Source organism: Hypanus sabinus, chromosome 23 (assembly GCF_030144855.1).
Source record: "Hypanus sabinus isolate sHypSab1 chromosome 23, sHypSab1.hap1, whole genome shotgun sequence".
NCBI lineage: Eukaryota > Metazoa > Chordata > Chondrichthyes > Myliobatiformes > Dasyatidae > Hypanus > Hypanus sabinus.
The window spans coordinates 56923801-56947246 of NC_082728.1; the positions used below are offsets into that span (position 1 = coordinate 56923801).

The following is a 23446-nucleotide window of genomic DNA, read 5'->3' on the forward strand; positions in this document are numbered from 1 at the left end:
GTCAGAGGCACAGAGTTGTATAGCACAGAAATAGGCTCTTTGGCCCATCACATCCATGCTAAAACTTTTGCTCAGCTACACTAATCCCAATTACCTGTATTAGCATGGGAGCCTAATGATTTCCCTATTGAGGAAACTACCCAATGGCTTCTTGGACAGAGTGATGTATCTGCGTCAACCATCTCCTCTTGATACTCTCATTGCAGGGTTGATTTTCAGATTGCAGACCTGCGCTCAGTTGTGGCCTAAAGGGATTTCTACTGAGTCCTTTATCATACATGTTGATGGTATGGATGAGAATGCAGGTGGTATGATTGGAGGATTTGGAGAAGGCTGCATAAGTGGTGGTATAATAATGGACAGTGAAGAAGGTTATATGAAGCTACAATAGGATCTCCAGATCAACTGGGCAAGTGGGTAAGAAATGGCAGATGGAATTTAACTCAAGACAAGGTGAAGTGATACATTTTGGGAAGTTAAACTTGGACTCACACAGTGAATGGCAGGATCTTGGAAAGTGTGGGTGATCAGAGAGACCTTGGGATACCAGAACAAAGCTCCCTGAATCCTCTTAAATTATGCCCTGACTATGAAGATGAACATTTACCACCCCATAACCTGTGTCAGTACTTTCAGGAAACTGTTGGTATAGACCCCACAGACCCTCTAATCATGAACTTTCCTTAGCCCCTACCATTTACTGTATATGTCCTTCCCCATTTGACTTCCTAACAAACATTACCATGTACTTGTTGGGACTAAATTCCATTTTCCAGCACTCTGCCCAACTTTCTAACAGATCTAAATACGACTATAGCCTTAGACATCCTTCCTTGCTACACACAACATTAACCAGTTTTTTTTTGCATCATTTGGAAACCTTCTAATCATACCTCCTGAATTCACATCCAAGTTATTAGCATAAATCAGTAACAGCTGGCATCCCATCAGCAATCCCTGTTGTACACAACTAGTCACACCCGTCCAGTCAGTAAAACAACACTGCCCTGAGCCATTCCAACTTTGGATCCAGTGGACAGCTTACATGTGTTGCTTAATCGTCTAGATCAGCTTATCATAGGGAACCTCGGCAGATGCCTTACTGAAACCATATAGGCAACATCTACCATGCCTTCATCAATCTCCTTTCTTTAATTCCTCAAAAGTACATTTATGTTAGTGAACAGGATTTTGCACCACAGAGCCATACTGATGATCCCTAAAATCAATCCCTGCCTTTCTAAATGTATAGAGACCCTGTCTCTCAATAATTGCTCTACCACTAACATGTTTACCATTTGTAGTTACCTAGTTTATCCCTGCTACCTTTCTTAAATAACAGAACAATACTAGCCACCCTCCTTCTGGCACCTCACCTGTAGCTAATGAAGATACAAAAATCTCTATCAGGGTCTTAGCAATCTTCTCCTTTGTTTCCCATAACATTCTGGTAGATCGCAGCCAGAGATTTACCTGCCATTGTGTATTCCAAGACATCTAACACCAGACAATGTTCCAGCCAATCAACAAATCCCTCCCTGAACTCACTAACGTCCACATCCTTCCCTTTGGTGAATACAAGTAAGAACTTGGACCCATTACAATTTGCCGATCACCAGAATAGGTCAATGGCAGACGCAATCTCAATGACTCTTCACACAGCATTAGACCACCTGGACAACACAAACACCTATCTCAAGATGCTGTTCATCAAGTATAGCTCGGCATTTAATACCATCATTCCCACAATCCTGATTGAGAAGTTGAAGAACCTGGGCCTCTGTACCTCCCTCTGCAAATGGATCCTCAACTTCCTTACCAGAAGACCACAATCTGTGCAGATTGGTGATAACATCTCCTCCTCACTGATGATGAACACTGGCGCACCTCAGGGGTGTGTGCTTAGCCCACTGCTCTACTCTCTATATACACATGACTGTGTGGCTAGGCATAGCTCAAATACCATCTATAAACTTGCTGATGATACAACCATTGTTAGTAGAATCTCAGGTGATAACGAAAGGGCGTACAGGAGTGAGATATGCCAACTAGTGGAATGGTGTCGCAGCAACAACCTGGCACTCAACACCAGTAAGATGAAAGAGCTGATTACAGATTTCTGGAATGGTAAGATGAAGGAACACAGACCAATCCTCATAGAGGGGTCAGAAGTAGAGAGAGTGAGCAGTTTCAAGTTCCTGGGTGTCAAGATCTCTGAGGATCTAACCTGGTCCCAACGTATCAATGTAGTTGTAAAGAAGGCAAAACAGCAACTATACTTAATTAGGAATTTGAAGAGATTTGGCATGTCAACAAGTACACTCAAAAACTTCTATAGTGGTACCATGGAAAGCATTCTGACAGGCTGCATCACTGTCTGGTGTTGGTGGGGGAAGTGGGGGTCTACTACACAGGGCTGAAAGAAGCTGCAGAGGGTTGTAAATCTAGTCAGCTCCATCTTGGGTACTGGCCTACAAAGTACCCAGGACATCTTCAGGGAGCGGTGACTCAGATAGGCAGTGTCCATTATTAAGGACCTCCAGTACCCAGGACATGCCCTTTTCTCACTGTTACTATCAGGTAGGAGATACAGAAGCCTGAAGGCACTTACTACCTCTATATAATTATGTATGGCATGATCTGTCTTACTTTGTCAGATCTTCTTTCACACTATCAAAATCAACCATCCCATAATTTAGGACTTTGGCTTGAGGACCAACATTATCCTTTTCCATAACCAAATTGAACCTTACAGAATTATGATCATTCTTTCCAAAATATTCCCAATCTGGATCTAGTGCTTTCTTGGCGTATATGGCAAATAACTTCTCAGGTTTCCAGCCAGGTACAGGTATCGACTTTAACTGAAGGTTCGATCACAAACTCCGCCATCCTCATCGGGGATGATGCATAGGCGTGTCTAGTCAGGTGCTCTTTATAACCTTATCGTTCCTCCCTCCTGACTGGTTATTCCGCATCCAATCAGGTTTCCACTGTCCAACTTTCTTTACAATCGAATTCCAGTTCTTACTTTGAATGAGACCTTAGTCCTTGTTAAAATTCTTTTCCTCTAGTTTTATTCCAATGGCTTCCGTTACCAGGCCGTCCCAAAAGTCATTGGTGCAGCACACTGGTTTTGCTGAAGTCCCCCTAATGCTGAAGTCAATCCTATGACCATTTTGAATGTAATGTTCTGCTATTGCCGATCTCTCTGGGTAACCCAAGTGGATACAGCTCCTGGGATCCTTGATGCAGGTTTCCACTGTGTGTCCCATCTGGCTGATATATGCTTGTATTTAATTGGAATTTGATTGTAAATAAGGTGGGACAGCGGATGAGGACTAACCAATCAGAAAAGACGGACAACGGGATTGTATACCACCAGACTAGACATGCCCAGGCATCACTCCTGATCAAGGTAGCAGAGTTTGTCATCAAAATGTTGGTTAAAATCGTACCTGTACACAGCTGGAAGCCCAATAAGAGTTTATTCCCAAACTGACCGCCCAGTCTCATTTCCAAAGTTAAAGTTAAATTCAACAATTTTTCTGGTAGGGTTATATAATACCAAGATGATCAAAGCTTGCAACAGGATTTGGAGCAGGTAGTGAAAGGGGCTGAAAAATGGCAGGTGGAAGTTAATGCAGCCGAGTGTGAGGTATTGCGTTTTGGAAGAACAAACCAGGGTAGGACTTACATGGTGGGCAATAGGGCACTGAAGAGTGCAATAGAACAGAGGGACCGGGGAATACAGATCCATAATTGCATCACAGGTTGATCGGGTCGTAAAAAGAGATTTTGGCACATTGTCCTTGATAAATCATTATACTGACTACAGGAATTGAAATGTTACATTGAAATTTTGTGAGATATATGCGAGGCCTAATTTGGAGTATTGTGTCCACTTTTGATCCCTTATCTACCAGAATGATATAAAAAGACTGAAAGAGTGCAGAGAAAATCTACAAGGATGTTGCCAGGACTTTAGGACCTGAGTTACAGGGAAAGGTTAAATAGGTTAGGACTTTATTTCCTACGAAGTAGAATATTGAAGTGAGATTTGATAGAGGTATACAAAATTATCAGCGTTATACAGGGTAAATGCAAGCAGACTTTTTTCTACTGTGGTTGGGTGAGACCACAACTAGAAGTCATGGGTTAAGGGTGAAAGGTGAAATGCTTAAGGGGAACATAAGAGGGAACTTCTTCACTCAGAGGATGGTGAGAGTGCAGAACGAGCTGCCGGCACAAGTGGTGGATGCAGGTTCAATTTCAACATTTAAGAGAAATTTGGATAGGTACACAGATGGGAGGAGATGGAGTGCTATGGGACAAGGCAGGTTAATGGTTTGGCATGGGCTAGATGGGCTGAAGGGCCTATTTCTGTGCTGTAGTGTTCTATGACTCGATGGCTTAACCCCAGCAAAGTGATTGCCCCCTATAAGGCCTCATTGGGTGATCCCTCCAGAATATCCTTTCTGCATACTTCATGATGTTTCCCAATTCAGTAGTGTGACTCCTTCTCCTCCTTTACATTGCACTCCGTCACAGCTGAAACTCCTATATCACAGAACATTGAGCTGTTGGACTTGTCAGTCCTTCATTTAGGAGGGACAGGACAGTAGATGCTGGAAATCTGGAGCAACACAAAAAATGCTGGAGGAACCTCTATGGCTGCAATAATGTTGTCATTTTATGCCAGTGGATGTTGCATGTTTTTAGCTGCCAGTATTTCCGTACCCTCGCTTTACCTTCCACATCTCCCTTTGAACTTCTTTTTTGCTATTTCCATAAATCTCTTAGCTTCCTACAACATTAATATGTGGACATCTGGCAAACTTTTCTTGCTTTTTAAGAAAAACATTTCAACTCTTTAAGAAGGGAGGGTGGCAGGAAAAAGGATTATATAGGCCAGTTAACATGACTTCAGTGGCTGGGAAGGTATTGGACCCTATAAGGAAGGTGGGGGGGAGGGTGGGAAGGAGAAGGCTGGTAGGTGCCGGGTGAAAAACCAGTAAGAGGAAAGATCAAGGGGTGGGGGAGTGGAAGCAGGGAGGGGATAGGCAGGAGAGGTGAAGAAGGAATGTAAGGGGAAAGCACTATGGGTAGTAGAAGAAGGCAGAATCATGAGAGAGGTGATAGGCAGCTGGAGGAGGAGGCAGACTGAAAGTGGGATGGGGGAAGGGAGAGGGAGGGAATTACCAGAAATTGGAGAATTCAATGTTCATGCCAAGGGGCTGGAGACTGCCCAGACGGTATATGAGGTCTTGTTCCTCCAACCTGAGTTTGGCCTCATCATGGCAGTAGAGGAGGCCATGTATGAACATATCCGAATGGGAATGTGAAGGAGAGTTGAAGTGGGTGGCAACCGGGAGATCCTGTCTGTTGTGGCGGATGGAGCGGAGGTGCTCGACGAAGCAGTCCCCCAGTCTGCGTTGGGTCTCGCCGATGTAGAGGAGGCCGCACCGGGAGCACCGGATGCAATAGATTACCCCAACAGACTCACAAGTGAAGTGTTGCCTCACCTGGAAGGACTGTTTGGGGCCCTGAATGGTGGTAAGAGAGGAGGTGTAGGGACAGGTGTAGCACTTATGCTTGCAGGGATAAGTACCAGGTAGGAGATCTGTGGGGAGGGATGTGTGGACCAGGGAGTCATGGAGAGAACAATCCCTGCGGAAAGTGGAGAGGGGTAGAGAGGGAAAGATGTGCTTAGTGGTGGGGTCCTGTTGAAGATGGCGGAAGTTGCAGAGGATAATATGCTGGATCCAGAGGCTGGTGGGGTGGTAGGTGAGGACAAGGAGAACTCGGTCTCTGTTGTGGTGACAGGAGGATGGGGTGAGGGCTGAAGTGAGGGAAACGGAGGAGATGTGGGTGAGGGCATCATTGATGACTGCAGAAGGAAAACCATGATCCTTAAAGAAAGAGGACATTTGAGATGTCCTGGAATGGAAAGCCTCATCCTGGGAGCAGATGCGGCAGAGATGGAGGGACTGGGAATAGGGAAAAGCATTTTTGCATGTGGCAGGATGGGAAGAGGTACAGTCGAGGCAGTTATGAGAGTCAGTGGGTTTATAGAAGATGTCAGTGGACAGTCTGTCTCCAGAGATGAAGACCGAGAAATCAAGAAGGGGGAGAGAAGTGTCCGAGATGGACCAAGAGAATTTGAGGGCTGTTGATGAGGCAACAGTTGATGAAATTGATGAGCTCAGCATGGGTGCAGGTTAATACTTGAGGGCTTAACATCTTCCTCTATTCCCATGTAGGTTTTGTGTGCAAGGATGTTTCAGCCGCCACAGGAACTGCTGGTGCTGCTTTTCCCGATGGTTTCCAGAATCTGCTGCTGATTGTCATCTATCACACTGCTGTTATTTTTATGCAAAGGCACATTCCAACACAAATGTGCATGCATGCACACAATTGCACATGTACACACACATACGCAGCACGAGCCTGCACTGGCACTGCCCCTCTCTAGCCAAGCTGTGTAACTCGGTTGTATCCAACAACTGATACAATATATTCTGAGAACAAAAGCTGTGGTCTTTCCTATTGCCATCCACACTGTGTTGCTCTGGACTATCCTGCAGATTTCACCATATAACTGCAGGTCTGCAAGGGCTGATAGGCAAATACAGGTGTGTATTGGTAGATATGTAACTGCAGATATGTATTGATAGAAAAATAATGTTGAAATGTGAACTTCCATTCTCATGTTATCCTTGTTCCTCAGTGCATCTGCAATCTCGAAGTCCTTTCTGTACAACACGTCCATTATCAGTCAGGACTCACCGTTTGAGTGGCATGGACCTCCTCCCTCCCAGGCTTGCCGACGGTCAGTGTGAATGTGTATGTAGCACCCAGCACCAGTGTGTGCCCAGGGATGGTGACAACAGAATTGCAACAACTGGGAGCAGGAATACAGAGAGAAGTGGACTGATCCTGAAGCAGAGAATAAAATGGTAGTTATTCATATGAGTAACACAACAGGTTTCACCCCTCTCCTTCGATCCTACCACCTTCAGAGGTAATTGAATGGACAAAAGTTTGACTCTCTCAGCTAGATTTTGATCGAAACCAGGTCTGATATAAGATAGTCAGCATCATACCCACAGCTTCACATTTTTCCATCTCTTGACTAAGATGGAGTTCACATCAGAGGACAGGCAGTTTCACAGGTACCATTTGTCCTGTCTGATCTCTAGACTGGCTTGATTTCCCCAAGGGGTCAGACAATCCTCGCAAACATTTTCTCCCACATTGGCCCTGCTTTTCATTTCTCTCCTCACTCTACCTGATAATAGGAAATGGCCATGCTTGATTTGCAGGACATCGTGGTATGGCCAGGCTCAGAGCACACACTGACCCATTCCTGGCCCTTTACTTTCCTGATGTTGACAATGAATTTCAAGTAACTGTTTTATCTAACTAGCAGTTAGGATCTAAAAATCACCCGAGGCTGGTGCAAACAAATCCAATGTTAATCTTCAAAAGTGAATGGAATAAGCGCCCCGAGGACCAAATGTAGAGTGGATAAGTGGGGTTACTTGAATATTCCTTCAAATCTGACAGACTGAACACAATGACTCTGCCGTGTGCAGAGAGTAGCACAGGGAACTTGGAAGTCTACAACAGCACCTGCACAAGGCACGAGCCTTGTCTGCAGGCTTGATAGTGAGGGTGGGATTAGTATGGCGAGCACTATGTTCCCTGGGTGTGAGGCTGGAGTGAGCAAGGGGAATAGAGAAGTCATAAATGGATTCCCGTTTTTACCACTAGCCCCATTGCCCATGTCTGTCCAGTGAAGGTGAGATTTGCCTTACCGTGCTCCCACGTCTGTCCAGTGAAGGTGAGATTTGTCTTACTGTGCTCCCTCTGTCTGTCCAGTGAAGGTGAGATTTGTCTTACCGTGCTCCCCCGTCTGTCCAGTGAAGGTGAGATTTGTCTTACCGTGCTCCCCCGTCTGTCCAGTGAAGGTGAGATTTGCCTTACCGTGCTCCCCCGTCTGTCCAGTGAAGGTGAGATTTGTCTTACTGTGCTCCCTCTGTCTGTCCAGTAAAGGTGAGATTTGCCTTACTGTGCTCCCGTCTGTCCAGTGAAGGTGAGATTTGTCTTACCGTGCTCCCTCTGTCTGTCCAGTGAAGGTGAGATTTGTCTTACCGTGCTCCCTCTGTCTGTCCAGTGAAGGTGAGATTTGCCTTACCGTGCTCCCCCGTCTGTCCAGTGAAGGTGAGACTTGCCTTACCGTGCTCCCCCGTCTGTCCAGTGAAGGTGAGATTTGACTTACTGTGCTCCCTCTGTCTGTCCAGTGAAGGTGAGATTTGTCTTACTGTGCTCCCCCATCTGTCCAGTGAAGGTGAGATTTGCCTTACTGTGCTCCCTCTGTCTGTCCAGTGAAGGTGAGATTTGTCTTACTGTGCTCCCTCTGTCTGTCCAGTGAAGGTGAGATTTGTCTTACCGTGCTCCCCCGTCTGTCCAGTAAAGGTGAGATTTGCCTTACTGTGCTCCCCCGTCTGTCCAGTGAAGGTGTGATTTGTCTTACTGTGCTCCCCCCTCTGTCCAGTGAAGGTGAGATTTGCCTTACCGTGCTCCCCCGTCTGTCCAGTGAAGGTGAGATTTGTCTTACTGTGCTCCCGTCTGTCCAGTGAAGGTGAGATTTGCCTTACCGTGCTCCCCCGTCTGTCCAGTGAAGGTGAGATTTGCCTTACCGTGCTCCCGTCTGTCCAGTGAAGGTGAGATTTGTCTTACCGTGCTCCCGTCTGTCCAGTGAAGGTGAGATTTGTCTTACCGTGCTCCCTCTGTCTGTCCAGTGAAGCTGAGATTTGTCTTACCGTGCTCCCCCGTCTGTCCAGTGAAGGTGAGATTTGTCTTACTGTGCTCCCTCTGTCTGTCCAGTGAAGGTGAGATTTGTCTTACCGTGCTCCCCCGTCTGTCCAGTGAAGGTGAGATTTGCCTTACCGTGCTCCCTCTGTCTGTCCAGTGAAGGTCAGATTTGCCTTACCGTGCTCCCCCGTCTGTCCAGTGAAGGTGAGATTTGTCTTACCGTGCTCCCCCGTCTGTCCAGTGAAGGTGAGATTTGCCTTACCGTGCTCCCTCTGTCCGTCCAGTGAAGGTGAGATTTGTCTTACCGTGCTCCCCCGTCTGTCCAGTGAAGGTGAGATTTGTCTTACTGTGCTCCCCCGTCTGTCCAGTGAAGGTGAGATTTGTCTTACCGTGCTCCCCCGTCTGTCCAGTGAAGGTGAGATTTGTCTTACCGTGCTCCCTCTGTCTGTCCAGTGTAGGTGAGATTTGTCTTACCGTGCTCCCTCTGTCTGTCCAGTGTAGGTGAGATTTGTCTTACCGTGCTCCCTCTGTCTGTCCAGTGAAGGTGAGATTTGTCTTACCGTGCTCCCTCTGTCTGTCCAGTGAAGGTGAGATTTGTCTTACCGTGCTCCCCCGTCTGTCCAGTGAAGGTGAGATTTGTCTTACCGTGCTCCCTCTGTCTGTCCAGTGAAGGTGAGATTTGTCTTACCGTGCTCCCTCTGTCTGTCCAGTGAAGGTGAGATTTGCCTTACCGTGCTCCCTGCTTCTGTCCAGTGAAGGTGAGATTTGTCTTAACGTGCTCCCCCGTCTGTCCAGTGAAGGTGAGATTTGCCTTACTGTGCTCCCTCTGTCTGTCCAGTGAAGGTGAGATTTGCCTTACCGTGCTCCCTCTGTCTGTCCAGTGAAGGTGAGACTTGTCTTACCGTGCTCCCCCGTCTGTCCAGTGAAGGTGAGATTTGTCTTACTGTGCTCCCGTCTGTCCAGTGAAGGTGAGATTTGTCTTACCGTGCTCCCTCTGTCTGTCCAGTGAAGGTGAGATTTGTCTTACCGTGCTCCCCCGTCTGTCCAGTGAAGGTGAGATTTGTCTTACCGTGCTCCCTCTGTCTGTCCAGTGTAGGTGAGATTTGTCTTACCGTGCTCCCTCTGTCTGTCCAGTGAAGGTGAGATTTGTCTTACCGTGCTTCCTCTGTCTGTCCAGTGAAGGTGAGATTTGTCTTACCGTGCTCCCCCGTCTGTCCAGTGAAGGTGAGATTTGCCTTACTGTGCTCCCTCTGTCTGTCCAGTGAAGGTGAGATTTGTCTTACCGTGCTCCCCCGTCTGTCCAGTGAAGGTGAGATTTGCCTTACCGTGCTCCCTCTGTCTGTCCAGTGAAGGTGAGATTTGCCTTACCGTGCTCCCTCTGTCTGTCCAGTGAAGGTGAGACTTGTCTTACCGTGCTCCCTCTGTCTGTCCAGTGAAGGTGAGATTTGCCTTACCGTGCTCCCCCGTCTGTCCAGTGAAGGTGAGATTTGTCTTACCGTGCTCCCTCTGTCTGTCCAGTGAAGGTGAGATTTGTCTTACCGTGCTCCCTCTGTCTGTCCAGTGAAGGTGAGATTTGCCTTACCGTGCTCCCTCTGTCTGTCCAGTGAAGGTCAGATTTGCCTTACCGTGCTCCCCCGTCTGTCCAGTGAAGGTGAGATTTGTCTTACCGTGCTCCCCCGTCTGTCCAGTGAAGGTGAGATTTGCCTTACCGTGCTCCCTCTGTCCGTCCAGTGAAGGTGAGATTTGTCTTACCGTGCTCCCCCGTCTGTCCAGTGAAGGTGAGATTTGTCTTACTGTGCTCCCCCGTCTGTCCAGTGAAGGTGAGATTTGTCTTACCGTGCTCCCCCGTCTGTCCAGTGAAGGTGAGATTTGTCTTACCGTGCTCCCTCTGTCTGTCCAGTGTAGGTGAGATTTGTCTTACCGTGCTCCCTCTGTCTGTCCAGTGTAGGTGAGATTTGTCTTACCGTGCTCCCTCTGTCTGTCCAGTGAAGGTGAGATTTGTCTTACCGTGCTCCCTCTGTCTGTCCAGTGAAGGTGAGATTTGTCTTACCGTGCTCCCCCGTCTGTCCAGTGAAGGTGAGATTTGTCTTACCGTGCTCCCTCTGTCTGTCCAGTGAAGGTGAGATTTGTCTTACCGTGCTCCCTCTGTCTGTCCAGTGAAGGTGAGATTTGCCTTACCGTGCTCCCTGCTTCTGTCCAGTGAAGGTGAGATTTGTCTTAACGTGCTCCCCCGTCTGTCCAGTGAAGGTGAGATTTGCCTTACTGTGCTCCCTCTGTCTGTCCAGTGAAGGTGAGATTTGCCTTACCGTGCTCCCTCTGTCTGTCCAGTGAAGGTGAGACTTGTCTTACCGTGCTCCCCCGTCTGTCCAGTGAAGGTGAGATTTGTCTTACTGTGCTCCCGTCTGTCCAGTGAAGGTGAGATTTGTCTTACCGTGCTCCCTCTGTCTGTCCAGTGAAGGTGAGATTTGTCTTACCGTGCTCCCTCTGTCTGTCCAGTGTAGGTGAGATTTGTCTTACCGTGCTCCCTCTGTCTGTCCAGTGTAGGTGAGATTTGTCTTACCGTGCTCCCTCTGTCTGTCCAGTGAAGGTGAGATTTGTCTTACCGTGCTTCCTCTGTCTGTCCAGTGAAGGTGAGATTTGTCTTACCGTGCTCCCCCGTCTGTCCAGTGAAGGTGAGATTTGCCTTACTGTGCTCCCTCTGTCTGTCCAGTGAAGGTGAGATTTGTCTTACCGTGCTCCCCCGTCTGTCCAGTGAAGGTGAGATTTGCCTTACCGTGCTCCCTCTGTCTGTCCAGTGAAGGTGAGATTTGCCTTACCGTGCTCCCTCTGTCTGTCCAGTGAAGGTGAGACTTGTCTTACCGTGCTCCCTCTGTCTGTCCAGTGAAGGTGAGATTTGCCTTACCGTGCTCCCCCGTCTGTCCAGTGAAGGTGAGATTTGTCTTACCGTGCTCCCTCTGTCTGTCCAGTGAAGGTGAGATTTGTCTTACCGTGCTCCCTCTGTCTGTCCAGTGAAGGTGAGATTTGCCTTACCGTGCTCCCTGCTTCTGTCCAGTGAAGGTGAGATTTGCCTTACCGTGCTTCCCCGTCTGTCCAGTGAAGGTGAGATTTGTCTTACCGTGCTCCCGTCTGTCCAGTGAAGGTGAGATTTGCCTTACCGTGCTCCCTCTGTCTGTCCAGTGAAGGTGAGATTTGCCTTACCGTGCTCCCTCTGTCTGTCCAGTGAAGGTGAGATTTGTCTTACCGTGCTCCCTCTGTCTGTCCAGTGAAGCTGAGATTTGCCTTACCGTGCTCCCCCGTCTGTCCAGTGAAGGTGAGATTTGCCTTACCGTGCTCCCCCATCTGTCCAGTGAAGGTGAGATTTGTCTTACCGTGCTCCCCCGTCTGTCCAGTGAAGGTGAGATTTGCTTTACTGTGCTCCCTCTGTCTGTCCAGTGAAGGTGAGATTTGTCTTACCGTGCTCCCTATGTCTGTCCAGTGAAGGTGAGATTTGCCTTGCTGTGCTCCCTCTGTCTGTCCAGTGAAGGTGAGATTTGTCTTACCGTGCTCCCCCGTCTGTCCAGTGAAGGTGAGATTTGTCTTACTGTGCTCCCTCTGTCTGTCCAGTGAAGGTGAGATTTGTCTTACCGTGCTCCCCCGTCTGTCCAGTGAAGGTGAGATTTGCCTTACCGTGCTCCCTCTGTCTGTCCAGTGAAGGTGAGATTTGCCTTACCGTGCTCCCTCTGTCTGTCCAGTGAAGGTGAGATTTGCCTTACCGTGCTCCCTCTGTCTGTCCAGTGAAGGTGAGATTTGCATTACCGTGCTCCCCCCTCTGTCCAGTGAAGGTGAGATTTGTCTTACCGTGCTCCCTCTGTCTGACCAGTGAAGGTGAGAGTTGCCTTACCGTGCTCCCTCTGTCTGTCCAGTGAAGGTGAGATTTGTCTTACTGTGCTCCCTCTGTCTGTCCAGTGAAGGTGAGATTTGCCTTACTGTGCTCCCCCCTCTGTCCAGTGAAGGTGAGATTTGTCTTACTGTGCTCCCCTGTCTGTCCAGTGAAGGTGAGATTTGCCTTACCGTGCTCCCTCTGTCTGTCCAGTGAAGGTGAGATTTGCCTTACCGTGCTCCCTCTGTCTGTCCAGTGAAGGTGAGATTTGCCTCACTGTGCTCCCTCTGTCTGTCCAGTGAAGGTGAGATTTGTCTTACCGTGCTCCCTCTGTCTGTCCAGTGAAGGTGAGATTTGCCTTACCGTGCTCCCTGCTTCTGTCCAGTGAAGGTGAGATTTGCCTTACCGTGCTTCCCCGTCTGTCCAGTGAAGGTGAGATTTGTCTTACCGTGCTCCCGTCTGTCCAGTGAAGGTGAGATTTGCCTTACCGTGCTCCCTCTGTCTGTCCAGTGAAGGTGAGATTTGCCTTACCGTGCTCCCTCTGTCTGTCCAGTGAAGGTGAGATTTGCCTTACCGTGCTCCCTCTGTCTGTCCAGTGAAGGTGAGATTTGTCTTACTGTGCTCCCTGCTTCTGTCCAGTGAAGGTGAGATTTGCCTTACCGTGCTTCCCCGTCTGTCCAGTGAAGGTGAGATTTGTCTTACCGTGCTCCCGTCTGTCCAGTGAAGGTGAGATTTGCCTTACCGTGCTCCCTCTGTCTGTCCAGTGAAGGTGAGATTTGCCTTACCGTGCTCCCTCTGTCTGTCCAGTGAAGGTGAGATTTGTCTTACCGTGCTCCCCCATCTGTCCAGTGAAGGTGAGATTTGCCTTACCGTGCTCCCCCGTCTGTCCAGTGAAGGTGAGATTTGCCTCTTGCAGTGCCAGCTGTACACCAGGTGGTCCTCCTCTCGCATCTGGATGTCTGGGTCATAGGACTGGGAACCGTCTAGCACCAGGTCCCGGTGTGTAGCCCAGCTTCGGCATGCACCCCCTTCAATGATGGCTACCAGCCTGCTTCGCACCACTTGGACCAGTGCTTCTGCCTTCCCATGCAGCTGAGTTCCGCCCAGTGCTGCCATGACCTGCAGGCAGATTGGGCCCAGGGGCAGGGCCAGCCGAGGTAGGGTCAACTGTGACTTGCTGAGTTGGACAGTGGGGAGAGGCAGGGTTCGGTGGTGACCCGGCCTGTGGCAGTCAGCCCCCATTACCACCTGCCAGAGATAGTGAACTGGGTAGGATGTGCACCCGGTCAGCTCAACATCAGCCTCAAAGTAACTCGGTTGGGCTCTGGCCACAGACAGGGGCGGCTGCACCAAGCGGACAGCTGGAGCCTGGCAGTTGGGCTGAGGCAGCACCGTGACCTCCAGCCTCAGCACCCCTGCTGCGCTCACCTCGTTGAATGCTCGGGCGTGCACGGTGTAGCGGCCAGCAGCCCTGTACCGGTGTTGGGCTGTGCAGCTCTGACTAGTGAAGGTCCCATCCCCATCCCCAAAGTCCCACCAGTACTGGACATTGCTACCCCCAGCTGCTGGTAGGTGGATGGTCGCCAGTTCACCGGCTAATAGCGGAGTGCGGTTGATCCGAAGGCCTTCCGCTGCCACCACCACCGGCAACTGCACCCGAAAGCGTTGGGTGACAGTCAATGATCCCAGCCTGCTGGCGGCCCGCAGGCGGACAGTGAGCAACCCAGCAGTGCCGGGTGTGTAGGCGACGCTGGGCCCAGCCAGGCGGCAGCTGGGGGAACCGGGCAGCTGGAAGAACCAGATGAGGCTGGCAGCCCCACCAGCCCACAGCCTGGCGCGTAACCTTAGCTCTTGGCGCACCTCCACCGCTGGCCACTGCCAACTGGTTTGCAAGAAGGCGAGGCTGTGGGTGTCCCTGGGCAGCCAAGCAGCCGTCTCCAGGACGGGGATAGAGAGGACAAAGCGTACGCTGCTACCCTGTTCCACTGACAGGTTGAAGGTAACAGCATCCACCACCCCAGCAACCGTCTCGTTTGGCATTATTGCCAAGCCTTGAACCACGATGTCATGGTGGACCCATTCCCAGCTGATTCCATTGGAGGCATTGAGGCTCAACAGACAGACACCCACTCTCCCGAGGGCGTGCTCCGTGGTGTGGTTCCCCTGCCAGGCCTGGATACCTCTGTCTCCCAATAGACTCCATTCCCAGGCTATGTCAATGCCCGTGCCCACAAAGCCATGGAGGAAAGTGGTGGCATTGGGTGGCAGAAGGAAGAAGGGTGACCTGCTCATGGTGGAGGAGTTCGCTTCAGAAATGGGGTCCAGAATCCTCAAGGTCAATGAGCTCTCAGCACACCCCAGCTTGTTGCAGGCAGCTGCCATCACTCTTGTGGTCCCTGCAGAGGTGGGAAGGTAGGCCAGTGTGGAGGTATTGGCCCTGGTGTGATTCTCATCTCCCTCAACGGTCCACTCATACTGCAAATCTGTCCCCAAAACGACAGCCACCTTCAGGTGCACCAGTTCTCCCGTGCCTACCTCATGTGCTGATGCAGTAACCTCCATTCCATGGATACGTTCTTGCACAAAGATCTCCTTGCTTTGGTTGGCCTCTCCGAGACCATTTTTGGCCACCAAAACTGCCAGGTAATGCCCAGCTTCTTCTGGTTGAAAGAGCACAGTTGAATCTTGACCAGTAATGACTGTGACAGGACCCCGACTGATAATCCACGTATAGGACAGATTGGAGCCATGGGCCAGGTGCGCGTGCAGCAGGCAGGCCTCTCCGGTGGCAGAAAAACTGCCCTCAATCAGGTCACTGCTGGATATCTCCAGGTCTCGGATCCTCTCCACAGCCTGAACAGTGATGGCTCCTGTCTCTTCACTCACTTCATTTCTTGCTGTCACTTCCACAACGTAAGTGCCAGGTTCTTCAAAATTGTACTTGAAATTGGAGGATCTCTGGTGTTGGACACGTTCTCCCTGAACAGCCCACAAATAGGAGACCCCATCACCCGTGCCCAGCCTGGTGGCAAACAATACATCCTTTCCTGTCTCTACTGCTGACTGCTGGGTACTAACGCTAAGCTCTGTGATAGGTGTTACCACCCGGATGCTCAGATGCTTCTCCAGGTGACTGACCAGGTTCTCCCCAACAACAGTGACAGTATATGGGCCGGGTTTCCAATATATGTGTAATTGTCCTTGACCCGGTCTCGGCACAGTGCCGTCGCCAAAGTCCCAGCGGAAGGTGGAGTTTGTACCCAAAGCCCCGCTAAGGTGGAAAGTGTAGGTCTTGTTCAGGGAGAGGTATTGCTGACCATGCCCATCATGGGAGATGGTGAAGTCCCCAACCTTCTCCTGGACAATCAGTGAGCAGGAGCTGCTTTGCTGGTCGACATGGTTCCTGAGGTGGACCGTGACCAGGTAGATACCTGCCTGGCTGTAGTTGAATGACACCTCCCGTCCACCAGACCTGAAGGATCCTGGCACCCCCAGGTCCCATCGGTACTCGTAAGGATGCCACTCATCTTCCCTGGGAACCACTTCGGCTACCCACTGCACCTGCTCCCCCAGCAACGCTGAGGAGTGGCTGGCCGAAAGGTGGACAGAAATGATGGGCGCCTGGATGCAGACAGTAGCTTGCTGGTGGGCCTTGCCGTAGGGGCTGCTGGCAACAAGCGTGATGGTGTAGTTGCCAGCAGCGGCGTAGGTATGGTGAGCCCTAGAACTGCCCAGCACAACCAGGGATGGGCTACCGTCTCCAAAGCTCCAACAGAAGCGGGTTCCATTTCCCACCCTGGTCAGCCAGGCCTGGAGGGATACTTGGCTCCCTGAGGCCATGCAGCCTGGACCTGTGATGTTCACCACCCTCAATACATAGACCTGGGCAACCACCGATCGGCTGGCTGAGCTGACTGCATTTCTGGCGATGACGGTAATGGTATAACTCCCTTCGGCTGCATACATATGGGAGATGGTGGCTGCCGTCAGGTTGCCGAAGGATTTGCCATCTCCCATGTCAAAGGTCCACAGTATGTTGGTCCCAGCTGAAGTCTTGGCATGAACCAGCATTGGGGAGCCCACCTCCCCTTGACCACTAATGGTCACCATAAGGCCAGTGATCTTCTCCTCCACCCTTACCACCACATGGCAGCTCATTACACTGGCCATGTTATCGGCCACCAGAGAGACATTGTAAACCCCCTTCTCTTTAAACCGGTGGCACATGGTGGCATTCGTCCCCTCAACTGCAGGAGTTCCATCACCAAAGTTCCACGTGTAGAATATTTCATTGGACAAGGGTTGAGGGGAGGCTTCAAATGTAACAATCCCATTGACACTAGGGTGGTCTGGAGCCAGGTCACAACTCAGGTCTAATAGAAGGCTACGGACATACACCAGGATGCTGGTCATCGCACGGCTCCTCTGAGCATGGATCTCCACTTCCACATGGTAGACACCTAGAAAAACACCAGTTTAATTATTGGTAGAATTCTGGCGCTTCTACACAACTGCTCTCCAATGATTTTTGGGGGACTGATGTAAACTTCCCATTTGAGAAAGTTCAAAAGGATGGTGCCAAGCAAAGTCATGACATGACAGAATGGGGAACAGAAAGGAGTGAGACTTGAGAAAGGGGGAGGGAAATAGTGGCAGTCTTTGAAAGAAAGAGAAAAGAGACGGCAAAGAGAGGCAGGTAGACATAACAAAAGAGAAACACATGATCAGGTCATCAAACCCTTCAGCCCATCTCTTCCATGCTGCCCAAGATGCCCATCTAAGTTAGTCCCTCTAAATCTTTACTATTCATGTAGCTGTCCAAGTGTCTTTTGAACATTGTTGATGTACCTGCCTCAATCACTCTCACGTTCTTATTAAATCCTTCACCTTAAACCTATGCCCTCTAACCCAAACCTGGGAAAAAGACCAAGTGTATTCATCCTACCTATGCTGCTCATGACTTTATACTCCTCTGTTTCAATAGATTGCTAGCTGCAAACCTCTATAACCCAGTTATCCCCCCACCCCCCACCGGCCCCCAGAAATCACTGTAACTCTCCTCTGTACTCTTCCCTGCTTACGGCATCTCTCCTATTGCAAGGTGACTGTAACTGAACGCAATTTTCCAAATGTGGCCTCACCAACATCTTGACCAACTGCACCATAACATCCCAACTTCCATATTCTGACTGATGATAGGCAGTATGCCAAAAGCTGCCTTCACCATCCTATCAACATATACAACCACTTCCAGGAAATTATCTCCATACACTTCTAGGTCCATCTCTTCTACACTTCCTAAGACCCTCCCATTAACTGTGAAAGACCTACTCTTATATGTCTTCCCAAACTGCAATACCTTGCATTTATCTGAATTAAATTCAAATTGCCATTCCTCAGTCCACTTACTCAGGAGATCTCTCTAATTCTTAATAACCACCTTCCAATTCCACAAACAGCAACTATTTTAGTAACTCACTAACCAGGTTTCTGTATCATGTCTGGGGTGCTGTAACATTTCCATTTTCCAAGCCAATTGATCTTACAAAAAAAAACGTATTGCTACATCAAGGTTCAACATGAGGTCAAGTAACAACACCTCATCTTTTGTCTGGATACATTGCAGCCTGCAGGATCGAATCTCAAATTTTCCAACTTTAGATAACTCACTTTAACTCCCTTCACATTAACTCCTCCTTAATTGGCATATTACTTCATTCCATCAGAGAAATTCCCTCTACTCCATTCCTTGTCCACTCCACCTTCTCCACCACCCCTAGCCCATGCCAGGAAATGTAGAGATTCAAACGTTTCCTCTGCTAGGAGCCAACAATGACTCAATGAGCAGAATCTTTTGATTCTATAGTTCTCTGAGACAACAAAGTACCAACCCCAATTTAACCATCAGTCAATGCTGTCAAGCCTTTCAACGTTTCTGAGTGTCTATTACAATCAGAAACATTTGAAAACTATTACAACAGAAAATGAAGTGTTAAAATGTTTTAGAAATCAAAAATTTAAGTGCAGCCAACTAAACAATAATATGTTTCTTTTTACAGAAGTAACTTACTGAAAACATACATTTCCATGCAAAATTGCTGCTAAAACCTTGTGAAATCTGCCCACTGTGTATTCAGCAAGGCAAGATTACTCACTACTAATGTACGGTATTGCTGTTTACTCAATGGGTACCACTATATCGATATGAAGAGGGAAGTTTACAAATCTCGAACACATCAAAATGTAATACTAAGACAGTGTCCTTACCAGGCTCGTTGTATGTCCAGTTCATGCAGTTCTGTAGGTTCCGGCGTGCAGAACCATGGTTTCCCACAGCCAGGGCAGAGGACAGCTGTGAGGGTGTGGAATGCGTCACTGGGGCACTGCCATCACCAAAATTCCATCTAATGAAGAAAAGTGTCAAACTGAACAGAGAATACACAAAGACCAGTGGCATAAGCTTACAACTACACAAATGTACTCATTGGTATTCGTTCTCTCCCTCTCCCTCTCTCTCTCTCTCTCCCTCCCCTTCTTCGGTTGTCCATCGGAATCCGATGATGATGCCCACTCCTTTAGCGGTGAAATCTTTGATGACTATACGGTCCTATCCTGCACCCACAAGTTCTATTGCAGGTGGGACATGTATATGTAGTGGTGGTGGTAGTGATGGCAACCATGGCTGCATTTCTCCTGGCTCTCTTCTGCTGTCTTCTGGTTGTTCTTTCCATCTCCAGAATACAAACCCCATCCCTACTCAGCTGTTGCCAAGTGTTACGATTAGCAGCAACATTCTCCAGGTCCTCAGGTCTGATCTTGCACTTCTTTTTATGCATTTTTCATCTGATCCTTAAAGCACTTCTTCAGCCCTCCAGCTGAGTGTCGACCATGATGTAGCTGGCCCTATAACACTCTGTGGAGTAGCAGACATGGGGGCATCCTTATCACGTGCCCCAGCCACTGCAGCTGACGCTGGGTGATCATGGCCTCAATACTTCTGCAGTTGGTCTTTACAAGTATTTCAGTGTGAGGCACCCACTGACGCCAGGTAATTCCCAGGATGCGCTGAAGGAAGCTTATGTGGAAGCACTCCAAGGACTTGATGTGATGGCTGTAGGTTACCCAAGTTTCACAGCTTTAAAGAAGGGTGGTGACACAGACCGCTTGATATACAATGACCTTTGTAGAGGGACGAAGGCTCCTGTTCTGAAAGACTCTACGCCGAAGTCTCCCAAAGGCAGCTGATGCCTGTTTAACGCAGCTCTGGATGTCATTGTCAATGCCGCTATCCTCAGAGAGAATGCTCCCCAGATATTTGAAAGATGGCACTACTAACAGCTTTTCATCACCAACAGTGAAGGCACGTAGGGTGGGTGGGACACTGGTACTCCATTGGCAAACCACTGACGCCTGGACTGATGAGAACATCCCACAGCAATGGAGAAATGCAAACATCGTTGTCATTTATAAGAACAAGGGTGACAAGGCCATCTGCGGCAATAGTAGGGACATATCACTCCTTTCTGTTGCTGGACAGGTCCTGGCTAAGGTGATGTTTCAGAGGCTCATCAGCAACATCACCGAGTCACTGCTGCCTGAATCGCAGTGTGGATTTAGGAAGAACAGGAGCTTCACAGCCTGGCATGATCTTCACAGCCCGACAGCTTCAGGAAAAGTGCCGGGAGCAACATCAGGACCTGCTTATGGCCTTTGTCGAGCTCTGCAAAGCATTCAACACTGTGCAGAGAGAGCTCTTATAGGATGTCCACCTCAGGTTTGGCTGTCCCGATAAATATGTTAACAGCCTCTGCCAGTTCCACGATGGGATGACTGCTCGGGTGTCCATAGGAGGACAAGAGTCCAAGCCCTTCTTTGTATGCACAGGGGTGTGTGCTAGCACCAGTGCTCTTTAACGCTTCCTCCTGTGTGTTACCAAGCTTCTCCACGAGATTGAGGACAGCAGCGGTGTGGCAGTGGACGTCAGATTAGATGGCAACCTCTTTAATATCAGGAGGCTCCATGCAACCACCAAACTCTGTAGAGAACAGATCCTGGAACTGCAGTATGCAGACGACTGTGCTCTTGTGGCCCACACTCCAGAGGATCTTCAGACTGCCCTTGCTGCGGCGGTGAGAGCGTACAGCAGGATGGGGCTGATTGTCAATACCACCAAGACAGGAGTGATTTGCCAATGGAGTACCAGTGTCTCACCCACCCTACCTGCCATCACTGTTGGTGATGAAAAGCTGTCAGTAGTGCCATCTTTCAAATATCACGCACACAATGCAAATATTGATACATACATATACACAGCAAATGCATACATTGGTGTGTATACATACATACACACTGAATGTACACATTGGTGTGCACACACACACACATACCAAATGCACAAATTGGCGTAGACACACACATACCAAATGCACACATTTGTACACACACACACACACACCCAATGTACACATTGGCGTGTGCGCGCGCACACACACACACACACACACACACACACACACACACACACACACAGAGCAAATGAACTCATTGGTACACAGGCTCGTCATGAGGCATATCAAGACCCTGCTGCCCCCCTCACTAAATCCCCTGCAGTTTGCGTACCGTCCCAACCGCTCAACAGATGACGCCATTGCCACCACCCTCCACCTGGCCCTAACCCACCTGGACAAAAAAGACACACACGTTTGAATGCTGTTCATAGTCTTCAGTTCAACATTCAACACAATCATCCCTCAGAAACTGATTGGAAAGCTGAGCCTACTGGGCCTAAACACCTCCCTCTGCAACTGGATCCTAGACTTCCTGACTGGGAGACCTCAGTCAGTCTGGATCAGGAGCAGCATCTCCAACACCATCACACTGAGCACAGGGGGCTCCCCAGTGCTGTGTGCTCAATCCACTGCTGTTCATTCTGCTGACCCATGACTGTGCTGCAATACACAGCTCAAACCACATCATCAAGTTCGCTGATGACATGACTGTGGTGGGTCTCATCAGCAAGAACGACGAGTCAGCTTACAGAGAGGAGGTGTAGCGGCTAACGGACTGGTGCAGTGCCAGCAACCTGTCTCTGAATGTAAACAAAAGAGATGGTTGTTGACTTCAGGAGGGCACGGAGCGACCACTCCCCGCTGAACATCGACGGCTCCTCGGTAGAGATCATTAAGAGCACCAAATTTCTTGGTGTTCACCTGGCGGAGAATCTCACCTGGTCCCTCAACACCAGCTCCATAGCAAAGAAAGCCCAGCAGCATCTCCATTTTCTGTGAAGGCTGTGGGAGGTCCATCTCCCACCCCCCCCATCCTCATCACATTCTACTGGGGTTGTATTGAGAGCATCCTGAGCAGCTGCATCACTGCCTGGTTTGGAAATTGCCCCATCTTGGATCGCAAGACCCTGCAACGGATAGTGAGGTCAGCTGAGAAGATCATTGGGGTCTCTCTTCCTGCCATCACGGACATTTACACTACACGCTGCATCCGCAAAGGAAACAGCATTGTGAAGGACCCCATGCACCCCTCATACAATCTCTTCTCCCTCCTGCCATCTGGGAAAAGGCTCCAAAACATTCAGGCTCTCACGACCAGACTATGTAATAGTTTCTTCCCCCAAGCTATCAGACTCCTCAATACCCAGAGCCTGAACTGACACCTTGCCCTATTGTCCTGTTTATTATTTATTGTAATGCCTGCACTGTTTTTGTGCAGTTTATGTAGTCCTGTGTAGGTCTGTAGACTAGTGTAGCTTTCTCTGTGTTGTTTTTTACGTAGCTCAGTCTAGTTTTTGTACTGTGTCATGTAACACCATGGTCCTGAAAAACAATGTCTCATTGTTACTTTGTACTGTACCAGCAGTTATGGTCGAAATGACAATAAAAGTGACTTGACACACACACACACACACACACACGACAAATTCGCTCATTGGTACACACACAAATACACGCATCTGCACATTAATAAGATTATTAAAAAACATTAAACAGTCACCTGGTATAGTAAAATGGACTCTGTCAGAATTCTATTCAGTATAGTCTTGTATCCTACTGTCTGTACTTTCTCTCTTACTGTACCACTGATTCTGCACTTTTTTATTGTTTTCATTGGATGCTTGAGGACATAGTTGTGATGAAATGATCCCTATGGATGGCAGGCAAGATAAACTTTTTCACTGCACCCTGCTACATGTTACGATAATTTTCCAAGTTATGCAAGCTTTTGTGTCTCACCGGAAGGTAACTTCTGCCAAGCTGTCCGCTTTAACTGTGACAAAAAAGAGTTGGGGCTTGTTAACAAGAATCACGTTGGTTATGTTAATAAACTGTGGATCCATTAGCGGGAGCATGGTGTCGGCTACCAGCTTGGTCGTCACACTCTGACTGCTTACTGGGTTCACTGCCGTCACCTGTTACAAAATAGCAAAGAAAGTTGTAAGCTGGAATCTAGTTGAGGATTCAAGTGGTTTATTTATAGGATATAAAAATATCCTATATATGAAGAAATGACAGGCTGCCATATAACAAAAATATTCAGTTGAATTAAATAAAAACATTTGATACACAAGTGTGTGTTGGTCCAATCAAGACATTTGATATAATAGCAACAGGTATCAGTTGGAAATAGATTGGACTCCATTGAAGGATAGGGTACATTTTCATGGTATGCTATTATCAGCAGGGAGCAAGTGATGGATGGTTGTATTAACAACTGATGCATATCATAAGTCCTGATTCTGTGATCACTGACACC

The 23446-nt window shown here is 48.8% G+C and overlaps 1 protein-coding gene across 1 annotated transcript in view; it reads right to left on the reverse strand.

Annotated features, from left to right (window-relative positions):
- Positions 1-23446, reverse strand: part of pkd1b (polycystic kidney disease 1b) — a 472814-nt gene that overhangs the window by 411262 nt on the left and 38106 nt on the right. The window contains exons 7-11 of the mRNA XM_059949028.1: positions 22927-23102; positions 18947-19083; positions 13594-17139; positions 13382-13392; positions 6790-6939 (exon numbers count right to left, since the gene is read on the reverse strand). Coding sequence (XP_059805011.1) covers positions 6790-6939; positions 13382-13392; positions 13594-17139; positions 18947-19083; positions 22927-23102 — 4020 coding nt within the window. The remainder of the gene's footprint in view (positions 1-6789; positions 6940-13381; positions 13393-13593; positions 17140-18946; positions 19084-22926; positions 23103-23446) is intronic.